Source organism: Lepisosteus platostomus, chromosome 5, assembly GCF_059453375.1.
Source record: "Lepisosteus platostomus isolate fLepPlt1 chromosome 5, fLepPlt1.hap1, whole genome shotgun sequence".
Lineage (NCBI taxonomy): Eukaryota > Metazoa > Chordata > Actinopteri > Semionotiformes > Lepisosteidae > Lepisosteus > Lepisosteus platostomus.
The window spans coordinates 5402815-5419994 of NC_142615.1; the positions used below are offsets into that span (position 1 = coordinate 5402815).

At 48.7% G+C, this 17180-nt stretch overlaps 3 protein-coding genes across 6 annotated transcripts in view; 2 read left to right on the top strand and 1 right to left on the bottom strand.

The window, feature by feature from the left end:
- The window catches only part of LOC148662643 (uncharacterized), a 53477-nt gene extending 38838 nt beyond the window's left edge, over positions 1 to 14639 (bottom strand). The window contains exons 1-4 of one of the 3 annotated variants that reach the window (XM_088632203.1): positions 14488 to 14639; positions 11563 to 11759; positions 11044 to 11462; positions 9114 to 9185 (exon numbers count right to left, since the gene is read on the bottom strand). In XM_088632203.1, the coding sequence (XP_088488329.1) occupies positions 9114 to 9185; positions 11044 to 11431 (460 nt within the window). In that variant the 5' untranslated portion in view covers positions 11432 to 11462; positions 11563 to 11759; positions 14488 to 14639. Of the gene's footprint in view, positions 1 to 9113; positions 9186 to 11043; positions 11760 to 14487 lie in introns of all 3 variants that reach the window. The other 2 variants (XM_088632202.1, XM_088632204.1) reach the window with 2 other exon arrangements.
- Positions 1 to 17180, top strand: part of LOC148662626 (uncharacterized) — a 783119-nt gene that overhangs the window by 399011 nt on the left and 366928 nt on the right. The gene's annotated exons all lie outside the window — the stretch shown is intronic.
- LOC148662637 (uncharacterized) overlaps positions 1 to 17180 on the top strand; it is a 186980-nt gene that overhangs the window by 108700 nt on the left and 61100 nt on the right. The gene's annotated exons all lie outside the window — the stretch shown is intronic.

The following is a 17180-nucleotide window of genomic DNA, read 5'->3' on the forward strand; positions in this document are numbered from 1 at the left end:
ACAGGCTGGTGAGGTGTGAGAGAGATGCTGAGGGCTGTAGGAGTGTTGTATACAGGCTGGTGAGGTGTGAGAGAGATGCTGAGGGCTGTAAGAGTGTTGTATACAGGCTGGTGAGGTGTGAGAGAGACACTGAGGGCTGTAGGAGTGTTGTATACAGGCTGGTGAGGTGTGAGACGCTGAGGGCTGTAGGAGTGTTGTATACAGGCTGGTGAGGTGTGAGAGAGATGCTGAGGGCTGCAGGAGTGTTGTATACAGGCTGGTGAGGTGTGAGACGCTGAGGGCTGTAGGAGTGTTGTATACAGGCCGGTGAGGAGTGTGAGACGCTGAGGGCTGTAGGAGTGTTGTATACAGGCCGGTGAGGAGTGTGAGACGCTGAGGGCTGTAGGAGTGTTGTATACAGGCCGGTGAGGTGTGAGTGAGATGCTGAGGGCTACAGGAGTGTTGTATACAGGCCGGTGAGGTGTGAGAGACGCTGAGGGCTGTAGAAGTTTTGTAAACAGGCTGGTGAGGTGTGAGAGATGCTGAGGGCTGTAGGAGTGTTGTATACAGGCTGGTGAGGTGTGTGAGAGACGCTGAGGGCTGTAGGAGTGTTGTATACAGGCTGGTGAGGTGTGAGAGAGATGCTGAGGGCTGTAGGAGTGTTGTATACAAACTGGTGAGGTGTGAGAGATGCTGAGGGCTGTAGGAGTGTTGTATACAAACTGGTGAGGTGTGAGAGAGACGCTGAGGGCTGTAGGAGTGTTGTATACAGGCTGATGAGGTGAGAGAGATGCTGAGGGCTGTAGGAGTGTTGTATACAGGCTGGTGAGGTGTGAGAGATGCTGAGGGCTGTAGGAGTGTTGTATACAAACTGGTGAGGTGTGAGAGAGATGCTGAGGGCTGTAGGAGTGTTGTATACAAACTGGTGAGGTGTGAGAGAGATGCTGAGGGCTGTAGGACTGTTGTATACAAACTGGTGAGGTGTGAGAGAGATGCTGAGGGCTGTAGGAGTGTTGTATACAGGCTGGTGGGGTGTGAGAGACGCTGAGGGCTGGTGAGGTGTGAGAGATGCTGAGGGCTGTAGGAGTGTTGTATACAGGCTGGTGAGGTGTGTGAGAGATGCTGAGGGCTGTAGGAGTGTTGTATACAGGCTGGTGAGGTGGGAGAGAGAGGCTGAGGGCTGTAGGAGTGTTGTATACAGGCTGGTGAGGTTTGAGAGATGCTGAGGGCTGTAGGAGTGTTGTATACAGGCTGGTGAGGTGTGAGAGATGCTGAGGGCTGTAGGAGTGTTGTATACAGGCTGGTGAGGTGTGAGAGAGACCCTGAGGGCTGTAGGAGTGTTGTATACAGGCTGGTGAGGTGTGAGAGAGACGCTGAGGGCTGTAGGAGTGTTGTATACAGGCTGATGAGGTGTGAGAGAGACGCTGAGGGCTGTAGGAGTGTTGTATACAGGCTGATGAGGTGAGAGAGATGCTGAGGGCTGTAGGAGTGTTGTATACAGGCTGGTGAGGTGTGAGAGATGCTGAGGGCTGTAGGAGTGTTGTATACAGGCTGGTGAGGTGTGAGAGACGCTGAGGGCTGTAGGAGTGTTGTATACAGGCTGGTGAGGTGTGAGAGAGATGCTGAGGGCTGTAGGAGTGTTGTATACAGGCTGATGAGGTGAGAGAGATGCTGAGGGCTGTAGGAGTGTTGTATACAGGCTGGTGAGGTGTGAGAGAGATGCTGAGGGCTGTAGGAGTGTTGTATACAGGCTGGTGAGGTGTGAGAGAGATGCTGAGGGCTGTAGGAGTGTTGTATACAGGCTGGTGAGGTGTGAGAGAGATGCTGAGGGCTGTAGGAGTGTTGTATACAGGCTGGTGAGGTGTGAGAGAGATGCTGAGGGCTGTAGGAGTGTTGTATACAGGCTGGTGAGGTGTGAGATGCTGAGGGCTGTAGGAGTGTTGTATACAGGCTGGTGAGGTGTGAGAGAGATGCTGAGGGCTGTAAGAGTGTTGTATACAGGCTGGTGAGGTGTGAGAGAGATGCTGAGGGCTGTAGGAGTGTTGTATACAGGCTGGTGAGGTGTGAGAGAGATGCTGAGGGCTGTAGGAGTGTTGTATACAGGCTGGTGAGGTGTGAGAGAGATGCTGAGGGCTGTAGGAGTGTTGTATACAGGCTGGTGAGGTGTGAGAGAGATGCTGAGGGCTGTAAGAGTGTTGTATACAGGCTGGTGAGGTGTGAGAGAGACACTGAGGGCTGTAGGAGTGTTGTATACAGGCTGGTGAGGTGTGAGACGCTGAGGGCTGTAGGAGTGTTGTATACAGGCTGGTGAGGTGTGAGAGAGATGCTGAGGGCTGCAGGAGTGTTGTATACAGGCTGGTGAGGTGTGAGACGCTGAGGGCTGTAGGAGTGTTGTATACAGGCCGGTGAGGAGTGTGAGACGCTGAGGGCTGTAGGAGTGTTGTATACAGGCCGGTGAGGAGTGTGAGACGCTGAGGGCTGTAGGAGTGTTGTATACAGGCCGGTGAGGTGTGAGTGAGATGCTGAGGGCTACAGGAGTGTTGTATACAGGCCGGTGAGGTGTGAGAGACGCTGAGGGCTGTAGAAGTTTTGTAAACAGGCTGGTGAGGTGTGAGAGATGCTGAGGGCTGTAGGAGTGTTGTATACAGGCTGGTGAGGTGTGTGAGAGACGCTGAGGGCTGTAGGAGTGTTGTATACAGGCTGGTGAGGTGTGAGAGAGATGCTGAGGGCTGAAGGAGTGTTGTATACAAACTGGTGAGGTGTGAGAGATGCTGAGGGCTGTAGGAGTGTTGTATACAAACTGGTGAGGTGTGAGAGAGACGCTGAGGGCTGTAGGAGTGTTGTATACAGGCTGATGAGGTGAGAGAGATGCTGAGGGCTGTAGGAGTGTTGTATACAGGCTGGTGAGGTGTGAGAGATGCTGAGGGCTGTAGGAGTGTTGTATACAAACTGGTGAGGTGTGAGAGAGATGCTGAGGGCTGTAGGAGTGTTGTATACAAACTGGTGAGGTGTGAGAGAGATGCTGAGGGCTGTAGGAGTGTTGTATACAAACTGGTGAGGTGTGAGAGAGATGCTGAGGGCTGTAGGAGTGTTGTATACAGGCTGGTGGGGTGTGAGAGACGCTGAGGGCTGGTGAGGTGTGAGAGATGCTGAGGGCTGTAGGAGTGTTGTATACAGGCTGGTGAGGTGTGTGAGAGATGCTGAGGGCTGTAGGAGTGTTGTATACAGGCTGGTGAGGTGGGAGAGAGAGGCTGAGGGCTGTAGGAGTGTTGTATACAGGCTGGTGAGGTTTGAGAGATGCTGAGGGCTGTAGGAGTGTTGTATACAGGCTGGTGAGGTGTGAGAGATGCTGAGGGCTGTAGGAGTGTTGTATACAGGCTGGTGAGGTGTGAGAGAGACCCTGAGGGCTGTAGGAGTGTTGTATACAGGCTGGTGAGGTGTGAGAGAGACGCTGAGGGCTGTAGGAGTGTTGTATACAGGCTGGTGAGGTGTGAGATGCTGAGGGCTGTAGGAGTGTTGTATACAGGCTGGTGAGGTGTGAGAGAGATGCTGAGGGCTGTAGGAGTGTTGTATACAAACTGGTGAGGTGTGAGAGATGCTGAGGGCTGTAGGAGTGTTGTATACAAACTGGTGAGGTGTGAGAGAGACGCTGAGGGCTGTAGGAGTGTTGTATACAGGCTGATGAGGTGAGAGAGATGCTGAGGGCTGTAGGAGTGTTGTATACAGGCTGGTGAGGTGTGAGAGATGCTGAGGGCTGTAGGAGTGTTGTATACAGGCTGGTGAGGTGTGAGAGACGCTGAGGGCTGTAGGAGTGTTGTATACAGGCTGGTGAGGTGTGAGAGAGATGCTGAGGGCTGTAGGAGTGTTGTATACAGGCTGATGAGGTGAGAGAGATGCTGAGGGCTGTAGGAGTGTTGTATACAGGCTGGTGAGGTGTGAGAGAGATGCTGAGGGCTGTAGGAGTGTTGTATACAGGCTGGTGAGGTGTGAGAGAGATGCTGAGGGCTGTAGGAGTGTTGTATACAGGCTGGTGAGGTGTGAGATGCTGAGGGCTGTAGGAGTGTTGTATACAGGCTGGTGAGGTGTGAGAGACGCTGAGGGCTGTAGCAGTGTTGTATACAGGCTGGTGAGGTGTGAGAGACGCTGAGGGCTGTAGGAGTGTTGTATACAGGCTGGTGAGGTGTGAGTGAGATGCTGAGGGCTGTAGGAGTGTTGTATACAGGCTGGTGAGGTGTTAGAGAGATGCTGAGGGCTGTAGGAGTGTTATATACAGGCTGGTGAGGTGTGAGAGAGATGCTGAGGGCTGTAAGAGTGTTGTATACAGGCTGGTGAGGTGTGAGAGAGATGCTGAGGGCTGTAGGAGTGTTGTATACAGGCTGGTGAGGTGTGAGAGAGATGCTGAGGGCTGTAGGAGTGTTGTATACAGGCTGGTGAGGTGTGAGAGAGATGCTGAGGGCTGTAGGAGTGTTGTATACAGGCTGGTGAGGTGTGAGAGAGATGCTTAGGGCTGTAAGAGTGTTGTATACAGGCTGGTGAGGTGTGAGAGAGACACTGAGGGCTGTAGGAGTGTTGTATACAGGCTGGTGAGGTGTGAGACGCTGAGGGCTGTAGGAGTGTTGTATACAGGCTGGTGAGGTGTGAGAGAGATGCTGAGGGCTGCAGGAGTGTTGTATACAGGCTGGTGAGGTGTGAGACGCTGAGGGCTGTAGGAGTGTTGTATACAGGCCGGTGAGGAGTGTGAGACGCTGAGGGCTGTAAGAGTGTTGTATACAGGCCGGTGAGGAGTGTGAGACGCTGAGGGCTGTAGGAGTGTTGTATACAGGCCGGTGAGGTGTGAGAGAGATGCTGAGGGCTACAGGAGTGTTGTATACAGGCTGGTGAGGTGTGAGAGATGCTGAGGGCTGTAGGAGTGTTGTATACAGGCCGGTGAGGTGTGAGTGAGATGCTGAGGGCTGCAGGAGTGTTGTATACAGGCCGGTGAGGTGTGAGAGACGCTGAGGGCTGTAGAAGTTTTGTATACAGGCTGGTGAGGTGTGAGAGATGCTGAGGGCTGTAGGAGTGTTGTATACAGGCTGGTGAGGTGTGTGAGAGACGCTGAGGGCTGTAGGAGTGTTGTATACAGGCTGGTGAGGTGTGAGAGAGATGCTGAGGGCTGTAGGAGTGTTGTATACAAACTGGTGAGGTGTGAGAGATGCTGAGGGCTGTAGGAGTGTTGTATACAAACTGGTGAGGTGTGAGAGAGACGCTGAGGGCTGTAGGAGTGTTGTATACAGGCTGATGAGGTGAGAGAGATGCTGAGGGCTGTAGGAGTGTTGTATACAGGCTGGTGAGGTGTGAGAGATGCTGAGGGCTGTAGGAGTGTTGTATACAAACTGGTGAGGTGTGAGAGAGATGCTGAGGGCTGTAGGAGTGTTGTATACAAACTGGTGAGGTGTGAGAGAGATGCTGAGGGCTGTAGGAGTGTTGTATACAGGCTGGTGGGGTGTGAGAGACGCTGAGGGCTGGTGAGGTGTGAGAGATGCTGAGGGCTGTAGGAGTGTTGTATACAGGCTGGTGAGGTGTGTGAGAGATGCTGAGGGCTGTAGGAGTGTTGTATACAGGCTGGTGAGGTGGGAGAGAGAGGCTGAGGGCTGTAGGAGTGTTTTATACAGGCTGGTGAGGTTTGAGAGATGCTGAGGGCTGTAGGAGTGTTGTATACAGGCTGGTGAGGTGTGAGAGATGCTGAGGGCTGTAGGAGTGTTGTATACAGGCTGGTGAGGTGTGAGAGAGACCCTGAGGGCTGTAGGAGTGTTGTATACAGACTGGTGAGGTGTGAGAGAGATGCTGAGGGCTGTAGGAGTGTTGTATACAGGCTGGTGAGGTGTGAGTGAGATGCTGAGGGCTGTAGGAGTGTTGTATACAGGCTGGTGAGGTGTTAGAGAGATGCTGAGGGCTGTAGGAGTGTTGTATACAGGCTGGTGAGGTGTGAGAGAGATGCTGAGGGCTGTAAGAGTGTTGTATACAGGCTGGTGAGGTGTGAGAGAGATGCTGAGGGCTGTAAGAGTGTTGTATACAGGCTGGTGAGGTGTGAGAGAGATGCTGAGGGCTGTAGGAGTGTTGTATACAGGCTGGTGAGGTGTGAGAGAGATGCTGAGGGCTGTAGGAGTGTTGTATACAGGCTGGTGAGGTGTGAGAGAGATGCTGAGGGCTGTAGGAGTGTTGTATACAGGCTGGTGAGGTGTGAGAGAGATGCTGAGGGCTGTAAGAGTGTTGTATACAGGCTGGTGAGGTGTGAGAGAGACACTGAGGGCTGTAGGAGTGTTGTATACAGGCTGGTGAGGTGTGAGACGCTGAGGGCTGTAGGAGTGTTGTATACAGGTTGGTGAGGTGTGAGACGCTGAGGGCTGTAGGAGTGTTGTATACAGGCTGGTGAGGTGTGAGAGAGATGCTGAGGGCTGCAGGAGTGTTGTATACAGGCTGGTGAGGTGTGAGACGCTGAGGGCTGTAGGAGTGTTGTATACAGGCCGGTGAGGAGTGTGAGACGCTGAGGGCTGTAGGAGTGTTGTATACAGGCCGGTGAGGAGTGTGAGACGCTGAGGGCTGTAGGAGTGTTGTATACAGGCCGGTGAGGTGTGAGTGAGATGCTGAGGGCTGCAGGAGTGTTGTATACAGGCCGGTGAGGTGTGAGAGACGCTGAGGGCTGTATAAGTTTTGTATACAGGCTGGTGAGGTGTGAGAGATGCTGAGGGCTGTAGGAGTGTTGTATACAGGCTGGTGAGGTGTGTGAGAGACGCTGAGGGCTGTAGGAGTGTTGTATACAAACTGGTGAGGTGTGAGAGATGCTGAGGGCTGTAGGAGTGTTGTATACAAACTGGTGAGGTGTGAGAGAGACGCTGAGGGCTGTAGGAGTGTTGTATACAGGCTGATGAGGTGAGAGAGATGCTGAGGGCTGTAGGAGTGTTGTATACAGGCTGGTGAGGTGTGAGAGATGCTGAGGGCTGTAGGAGTGTTGTATACAAACTGGTGAGGTGTGAGAGAGATGCTGAGGGCTGTAGGAGTGTTGTATACAAACTGGTGAGGTGTGAGAGAGATGCTGAGGGCTGTAGGAGTGTTGTATACAGGCTGGTGGGGTGTGAGAGACGCTGAGGGCTGGTGAGGTGTGAGAGATGCTGAGGGCTGTAGGAGTGTTGTATACAGGCTGGTGAGGTGTGTGAGAGATGCTGAGGGCTGTAGGAGTGTTGTATACAGGCTGGTGAGGTGGGAGAGAGAGGCTGAGGGCTGTAGGAGTGTTGTATACAGGCTGGTGAGGTTTGAGAGATGCTGAGGGCTGTAGGAGTGTTGTATACAGGCTGGTGAGGTGTGAGAGATGCTGAGGGCTGTAGGAGTGTTGTATACAGGCTGGTGAGGTGTGAGAGAGACCCTGAGGGCTGTAGGAGTGTTGTATACAGGCTGGTGAGGTGTGAGAGACGCTGAGGGCTGTAGGAGTGTTGTATACAAACTGGTGAGGTGTGAGAGAGATGCTGAGGGCTGTAGGAGTGTTGTATACAAACTGGTGAGGTGTGAGAGAGATGCTGAGGGCTGTAGGAGTGTTGTATACAAACTGGTGAGGTGTGAGAGAGATGCTGAGGGCTGTAGGAGTGTTGTATACAGGCTGGTGGGGTGTGAGAGACGCTGAGGGCTGGTGAGGTGTGAGAGATGCTGAGGGCTGTAGGAGTGTTGTATACAGGCTGGTGAGGTGTGTGAGAGATGCTGAGGGCTGTAGGAGTGTTGTATACAGGCTGGTGAGGTGGGAGAGAGAGGCTGAGGGCTGTAGGAGTGTTGTATACAGGCTGGTGAGGTTTGAGAGATGCTGAGGGCTGTAGGAGTGTTGTATACAGGCTGGTGAGGTGTGAGAGATGCTGAGGGCTGTAGGAGTGTTGTATACAGGCTGGTGAGGTGTGAGAGAGACCCTGAGGGCTGTAGGAGTGTTGTATACAGGCTGGTGAGGTGTGAGAGAGACGCTGAGTGCTGTAGGAGTGTTGTATACAGGCTGATGAGGTGTGAGAGAGACGCTGAGGGCTGTAGGAGTGTTGTATACAGGCTGATGAGGTGAGAGAGATGCTGAGGGCTGTAGGAGTGTTGTATACAGGCTGGTGAGGTGTGAGAGATGCTGAGGGCTGTAGGAGTGTTGTATACAGGCTGGTGAGGTGTGAGAGACGCTGAGGGCTGTAGGAGTGTTGTATACAAACTGGTGAGGTGTGAGAGAGATGCAGAGGGCTGTAGGAGTGTTGTATACAGGCTGGTGAGGTGTGAGAGATGCTGAGGGCTGTAGGAGTGTTGTATACAGGCTGGTGAGGTGTGAGAGAGACCCTGAGGGCTGTAGGAGTGTTGTATACAGGCTGGTGAGGTGTGAGAGAGACGCTGAGGGCTGTAGGAGTGTTGTATACAGGCTGATGAGGTGTGAGAGAGACGCTGAGGGCTGTAGGAGTGTTGTATACAGGCTGATGAGGTGAGAGAGATGCTGAGGGCTGTAGGAGTGTTGTATACAGGCTGGTGAGGTGTGAGAGATGCTGAGGGCTGTAGGAGTGTTGTATACAGGCTGGTGAGGTGTGAGAGACGCTGAGGGCTGTAGGAGTGTTGTATACAAACTGGTGAGGTGTGAGAGAGATGCAGAGGGCTGTAGGAGTGTTGTATACAAACTGGTGAGGTGTGAGAGAGATGCTGAGGGCTGTAGGAGTGTTGTATACAGGCTGGTGGGGTGTGAGAGACGCTGAGGGCTGGTGAGGTGTGAGAGATGCTGAGGGCTGTAGGAGTGTTGTATACAGGCTGGTGAGGTGTGTGAGAGATGCTGAGGGCTGTAGGAGTGTTGTATACAGGCTGGTGAGGTGGGAGAGAGAGGCTGAGGGCTGTAGGAGTGTTGTATACAGGCTGGTGAGGTGTGAGAGATGCTGAGGGCTGTAGGAGTGTTGTATACAGGCTGGTGAGGTGTGAGAGATGCTGAGGGCTGTAGGAGTGTTGTATACAGGCTGGTGAGGTGTGAGAGAGACCCTGAGGGCTGTAGGAGTGTTGTATACAGGCTGGTGAGGTGTGAGAGAGAGGCTGAGGGCTATAGGAGTGTTGTATACAGTGCTGATACCGGTACAATCACTAGAATCATGAGAGCAACTCAGTCTCACCTTTAGAGTCCTGGACCATCACAGTAAGAGACACGACTGCATTTTCATGACTGCTGATGAGCCTCGTTTCACCTGGGACAGCAGTAAATTTAAAATCGGTTACATTTAGTTTTCACAGGAGAAATTCCTTCCTTTTTTTCTGTAGTATCGGGTAGAAATATCGCACCTCATTTCTTATTTCCTCATTTATTTTTCCAAATTGCTTCACCAGATACCTCTTAACAAGAACAAAAAAAGATTGCTCACTACATAAATCGTTTTGACAGTTTCTTTAATCACGTTCACAGGGTAATGAGTAGGTTCTGCTGGTCATTCCGTGGAGGGTGCATATCAGAAGGCATCGATCAGCTAAAACAAACACCAATAATGCAAACAATTTCAAATGAAATTCATATTTCTTGTTATTTTAAGATTGTATAAACTGGACCGCAAGAACGAGAGTTTGACACCCCTGATTTACAGTGCTTCTTCTAGTATTAAAACATTGAAATTAAGTCAATTTAAATTTGAACGACGTGTTCTCTACCCTGTTAGTGTTATCACAAATGTTTTCTGCACCGAAATCAGACAACACCAGGCAGAAAGTTGACGTCACTGTTTCTAACAGGGATATTTAACACACGGGATATTGCAAAACTCTACAAAAAAAACTTGGTTATCAATATTTTGATTATTTATGGCCTGTTCGAAATATGTTTATTTCTAAAAGTCCTGTTACTGTATTATAGGTATTTTAAACGCCATAAGAGGCAACAGTTCTGGACACTCCAGTACATTAACACTGCACTGAGAGAGAGAGGGGTTCATACAGACACACTGACTGGACACTCCAGTACATGAACACTGCACTGAGAGAGAGAGGGGTTCACACAGACACACTGACTGGACACTCCAGTACATTAACACTGCACTGAGAGAGAGAGGGGTTAATACAGACACACTGACTGACTGGACACTCCAGTACATGAACACTGCACTGAGAGAGAGGGGTTCATACAGACACACTGACTGGACACTCCAGTACATGAACACTACACTGAGAGAGAGAGAGGGGTTCATACAGACACACTGACTGGACACTCCAGTACATGAACGCTGCACTGAGAGAGAGAGGGGTTCATACAGACACACTGACTGGACACTCCAGTACGTGAACACTGCACTGAGAGAGAGAGAGGGGTTCATACAGAAACACTGACTGGACACTCCAGTACATGAACACTGCACTGAGAGAGAGAGGGGTTCATACAGACACACTGACTGGACACTCCAGGACATGAACACTGCACTGAGAGAGAGAGAGGGGTTAATACAGACACACTGACTGGACACTCCAGGACATGAGCACTGCACTGAGAGAGGGGTTAATACAGACACACTTACGTTTAAAATACTAATCTGGTATTTTTTCAACGAACCTAAAGATTAATACTATATCTTGTATTATTATTATACATTATATGTATTATTATAATTTCAGTATAGTATTGTTATACAAATACAATACGTTCGGTAATGACGCTAAATTATATTGATTGATTCAGTTACACAATTATTGCGTCTATAATAATTTTTATAGTCAGATTAATTACATACCAACGACCAAAAAGTATAGTTCCAGAATACAGTTTCACATTATATGTGTCGGCAATCTGAATTTAGAAATGCAAAAAATATATATATATATTTGTTGCTAGTGATCCAACGATGAGAGTATTGAGTCTAAACGTGCTGTTGTCACCCGATGTACCGATGTTTTCAGCACCGTAACCGGACAAAACAGTTCAGTTTCCAGTTAAGACTCCCGTTGCTACATCACACAAATCTCTCCCACTTCACTCTGCATCCCTCCACTGGATTCTCACCAGTGAGGACGTTAAAGACACTGGTTTTAAACACACTCTGACTTCATACAAGTCACCCCACTGACCTGACAGCTCCGGTTCCGTGTCCATTTCTTCCTTTACTTCTGCAGGGGCTTCACAGGGAAGCGTGTGTCCATCACGATCTGTCTGTCCCCGATCTCCTCCTGCTCCCTGCTCCTTCTCCCAGAACCGCAATCTCACCTTCAGGATCTCGTTTTCCCTCTTCAGCTGCGCCATCTCAGTCCCGAAAGTCTCCTCCACACACTGGGTGATCTTAAACACGGCCCGTCTCACCAGGAGCTGGGCGACGCCGCGAAGTTTGTCTTGAAACCCGTCCTCAGAATCAGACACCCCGTTTCGTAAAAACTCGGAAACTTCCCACACGATCGACTTGAGCAACACCTCCATGAAGGACTGGAGCTCGGTTTGCAGAGTGAGCAGGGAATCCGCCATTTTCTCACTGACTCGCAGAGTGTGCACGGATCTGCAGCAGCAGCAAAAAAAAAAAAGATCCGGCGTGCAAGAAAGACGAGATGAGGAGGTATTTAAAAAAAAACACAGTACCTTTAATCTTGATTATTCACCTTTAAACAGCGGGTTCTATCAGGGCCAGGAGTTGAAATGCCGGCACCACCGCGCAGCGTGATGGCGTAATTTCTCGGCGCCGTCGCCGCCGCTTCAAAACAACCGAGGAGCGGAGCCGAGAAAGAGGAGATTCTTCACCCTTGAAATAAACCTCACTGCATCTTCTAGCGCCACCCAGTCAGGAAGAGTGAATCGCCTGAGAGTTATAAGAACAAAACATCACTTTATTAACCCTTCACAATTTCTTGCACTAGGAATGATCTTTTCACAGACCCCAGCTTGCTCTCCATCAGACACAGACAGGGTGTCCTTTCTTAAAAAAAAAGCACAGTACAATATACGTTTGTAAACAGGTTACATGAATACGCATGTCTTTGTTTTCGGATTGGTTATTCGGGATAAGGGGACGAGGAAAGGGAGAGATCATGGAATACAGAGAGTAGGAACGCAGCCTACTGCGGAAATGTGGAGAAATAAACTGATAAAAAAACGAATGTATATCCATCTCCATCCGGTTCCCCTCCTACAGCGACAAATTCACTGGCTGAATGGGTGGGCCCTGCCTTCATTAAAATAAACTCTGAACACGGGTTTCGTACTGAAATATCTTTATTGGAACCCTGTAATACACAAGCGGTTTGGGGGGAAAAACACAAGAGCTCCTTCGGTATCCCCGTTTCTTCAAGAGATCAACACTGAACTTTCCCAGCTCCTAATGCAGCTTCAGCTTTAACGCATCCACTTGCACTGAGTGCAGGATCATAAAGCATCGTAGTATCGTTCTACAGATGGGGGGGAAATCCGTGAATTACTTTAGTTTCTTTTTGAAAACGAAGCGGCCAGACAAAGTAAGATATAAACTCAGTGAATTGTACAAGACCTCCTGGTAACCTGGCCTTTTAAGGTGAACCTCCACTCCATTCCGCTGAAGTGGCAGTTGAAACTTTCAAGTTTCCCCGGAGCTATCTTGGTTTCTCCAGCTGGACAAAACCATAGACTCCAGCATAAAAAAAAAATCAAATGAACTCCGAAGGCGAGGGAACACTGCAGTTAATTGTGGGGGGGAGGGGGAAGGTAAACACCACTCGCACTTTACCTCTCTAACCGAGTAAGTTTTGTATACATCGTAATGCTCACGGCCACCAGTGAGTGTGTAAGAGCTGGGGGGAGATCTCCCTTTAGCTCAACAGGCTGGGTCCCTGTTGAGCGATGCCAGAGGCCTGGGTTCAAGTCCCTGATGTGGTGGCAGCAGGCAAGGGTGTCTGTGTGAACCCTGTAGTGTTACAATATCTATGTGGGGAGTGTTCTGGTGCACTATGGCTGCTGTTGCTGCACAGTGGTGGTGGTGGAGGGGAGTCCCCATTACCTGTAAAGCACTTTGAGTGGAGTGTCCAGAAAAGTGCTATATAAGTGTAAGCTATTATTATTATTATTATTATTATTATTATATTATGATCCCTCCTAACGTCTTCCTGTACCCCCAATGACTGTACTCCTACACCACCACACACACATGTAAGCCGAAATCGTACTGTCCCCTCGATAGCCCAGTAAAACTGAACTGGTCGTAATAATATTTACTATTTATTAATTAACCATGCTATTTTTAACCATACTATTTTTGCACTGTTCCAAGAATTACCTCACACTGTTTTTGTCCTGTGATATTTCCTCTGTTTGCGGAATTTTGCACAGTTTTGATGACTTGATTCCATGTTATTTATGTTGTTATTACATGTTACTGTTATTGCTATTGTGTTACTGTCTATTGTCTTATCGTCAGTCCTATTTATATAATGCACCTGAGTGACTCATGAGAAACACTTTTCAATATACTATGCACCTGTGTGAGTATAATGACAAATAAAGTTGAATTGAATTGAATTGAATTCAGTAGTCATGTCAGAGCAGTAAGAATCACAGATCTGTCTAATATGACTGTTCCTCATTTCAGTTCCTCCTCCTGCAGGATCATACCGACCTCCTCCTGTTTCCCAGAACACATCAGAGCCGTTAGGTCATGTCTTTATAATTAGATCATGAGATGTGGTTTGATTCGATTGTGATCAGATTTTAGTGCAATATGACAACAAATTTCAGAGCAATTCAAATTCGATGATTGAAATCAGTGTGTGTGTGTTAACAAATGTGGAACAGGGAGAGGTGTCCACCTGTACAAAGTCTGTAGCACTTTTGTTTTAATGATGTACAGCATTGTAGATTAAATAACAGTGAAGGGGAAACTATAGAACAGTTCAGGTGCAGAATAAAGATGAAAAAGGAGAATTCAGTCCAGTGTACAGTTCCACTCCGAGTGTGTGTAGTGTCTACTGTGTGTGTCTAAGAGGAGTAAAAGAGAATTCAATCGAGTGTGTGTAGTGTCTGCTGTGTGTGTGTCTGAGAGGAGTGAGATATCAATTAGTCCAGTGTGTCTCTATACAGTGTCTACTCTGTTTGTGCGTAGTGTCTACTGTGTGTATGTCTAAGGGGAGTAAAAGAGAATTCAACCTAGTGTGTGTCTGTAGTGTCCACTCTGAGTGTGTGTAGTGTCTGCTGTGTGTGTGTCTGAGAGGAGTGAAATATCAATTAGTCCAGCGCGTCTCTATACAGTGTCCACTCCGTTTGTGCGTAGTGGCTACTGTGTGTGTGTCTAAGAGGAGTAAAAGAGAATTCAATCTAGTGTGTGTCTGTACAGTGTCCACTCTGAGTGTGCGTAGTGTCTACTGTGTGTGTCTGAGAGGAGTAAAAGAGAATTCAATCTAGTGTGTGTCTGTACAGTGTCCACTCTGAGTGTGTGTAGTGTCTACTGTGTGTGTGTCTAAGAGGAGTGAATGAGTGTGTGCAAATAGACTCTCTGTGTGTGTGCAATGTCTCCTGTGTTTGTGTGCCTTACACAGTGTGTACAAAAGATCATTCAGACTCACCTGGGACACAGAGTCCAGCAGCAGACTGGCCAGACACACTCTCCTCCGAGACACCAGTTGAAGTGAATATTAACCTGTGGGAGTGAAGAGACCTTCTGACTCTGTGACTGTGTGAACGACCCAAGTTACTTTTGTATTCTAAAAACCTGGACAAACAGGTTGTTCCTGTTTTCAGCCCCTTACTGCCTCGGGTGTTCTCCAGTGGTGGTTGTGATGTGTAAAGTACATGGCAGGTGTTCACAACACAGAACAGGTGTGTCAAAGACAGGACAGGTGTATAGGACAAAGCAGGTGTTTAATAGACCGGACAGGTGTGTGAACTATAGGACAGGTGTGTAAAGGACAGGACAGATATGTAAAGGACAGAGCAGGTGTTCAATAGACAGGACAGGTGTGTGAAAGACAGGACTGGTGTTTAATAGACCGGACAGGTGTGTGAACTATAGGACAGGTGTGTAAGGGACAGAGAAGGTGATTAATAGACAGGACAGGTGTGTGAAAGACAGGACAGGTGTGTCAACTATAGGACAGGTGTGTAAAGGACAGGACAGGTATGTAATGGAAAAAGCAGGTGTTTAATAGACCGGACAGGTGTGTGAAAGACAGGACAGGTGTGTAAAGGAAAGAGCAGGTGTTTAATAGACCGGACAGGTGTGTCAACTATAGGACAGGTGTGTAAAGGACAGGACAGATATGTAAAGGACAGAGCAGGTGATTAATAGACCGGACAGGTGTGTAAAGGACAGGACAGATATGTAAAGGACAGAGCAGGTGATTAATAGACGGGACAGGTGTGTGAAAGACAGGACAGGTGTATAAAGGACAGAGCAGGTGTTTAATAGACAGGACAGGTGTGTCAACTATAGGACAGGTGTGTAAAGGACAGGACAGATATGTAAAGGACAGAGCATGTGTTTAATAGACCGGAGAGGTGTGTGAACTACAGGACAGGTGTTTAATAGACCGGACAGGTGTGTGAAAGACAGGACAGGTATGTAAAGGGCAGAGCAGGTGATTAATAGATGGGACAGGTGTGTGAACTATAGGACAGGTGTGTAAAGGACAGGACAGATATGTAAAGGACAGAGCAGGTGTTCAATAGACAGGACAGGTGTGTGAAAGACAGGACAGGTATGTAAAGGACAGGACAGGTGTTTAATAGACCGGACAGGTGTGTGAACTATAGGACAGGTGTGTAAAGGACAGGACAGGTATGTAAATGGCAGAGCAGGTGATTAATAGACAGGACATGTGTGTGAACTATAGGACAGGTGTGTGAAAGACAGGACAGATATGTAAAGAACAGAGCAGGTGTTCAATAGACAGGACAGGTGTGTGAAAGACAGGACAGGTATTTAATAGACCGGAGAGGTGTGTGAAAGACAGGACAGGTATGTAAAGGGCAGAGCAGGTGATTAATAGACGGGATAGGTGTGTGAACTATAGGACAGGTGTGTAAAGGACAGGACATATATGTAAAGGACAGAGCAGGTGTTCAATAGACAGGACAGGTATGTAAAGGACAGGACAGGTGTTTAATAGACCGGACAGGTGTGTGAACTATAGGACAGGTGTGTAAAGGACAGGACAGATATGTAAATGGCAGAGCAGGTGATTAATAGACAGGACATGTGTGTGAACTATAGGACAGGTGTGTGAAAGACAGGACAGGTATGTAAAGGACAGAGCAGGTGATAAATAGACCGGACAGGTGTGTCAACTATAGGACAGGTGTGTAAAGGACAGGACAGGTGTGTAAAGGGCAGAGCAGGTGATTAATAGACGGGACACGTGTGTGAAATACAGGACAGTGTGTGAAATACGTGTGTGAAATACAGGACAGGTATGTAAAGGGCAGAGCAGGTGTTTAATAGACCGGACAGGTGTGTGATCTATAGGACATGTGTGTAAAGGACAGGACAGATATGTAAAGGACAGAGCAGGTGATTAATAGACGGGACAGGTGTGTGCACTATATTAATAGACAGGACATGTGTGTGAACTATAGGACAGGTGTGTAAAGGACAGGACAGGTGTGTAAAGGACAGAGCAGGTGATTAATAGACGGGACAGGTGTGTGAACTATAGGACAGGTGTGTAAAGGACAGGACAGGTGTGTAAAGGACAGAGCAGGTGATTAATAGACGGGACAGGTGTGTGCACTATAAGACAGGTGTGTAAAGGACAGAGCAGGTGTTTAATAGACCGGACAGGTGTGTGAACTATAGGACAGGTATGTAAAGGACAGAGCAGGTTTTTAATAGACCGGACAGGTTTGTGAACTATAGGACAGGTATGTAAAGGACAGAGCAGGTGATTAATAGACAGGACAGGTGTGTGAAAGACAGGACAGGTCCTGCAGGACAGACAAACTGCTGGGGTCTCCCAGCTGTTATATACAGTACAGATACATGTGATACAGGAGACAGTCAGTGCAGACTCTATCATTATTCAGCTCAATGCACACAGTAACACAGCGCTGGGAATGTCCTGCAGGACAAACTGCTGGGGTCTCCCAGCTGTTATATACAGTACAGATACATGTGATACAGGAGACAGTCAGTGCAGATTCAGTCTGTATTGAGCTCAATACACACAGTAACACAGCGATGGGACTGTCCTGTAGGACAGACACACAGCTGGGGTCTCCCAGCTCTTATATACAGTACAGACAGACGTGATACAGGAGACAG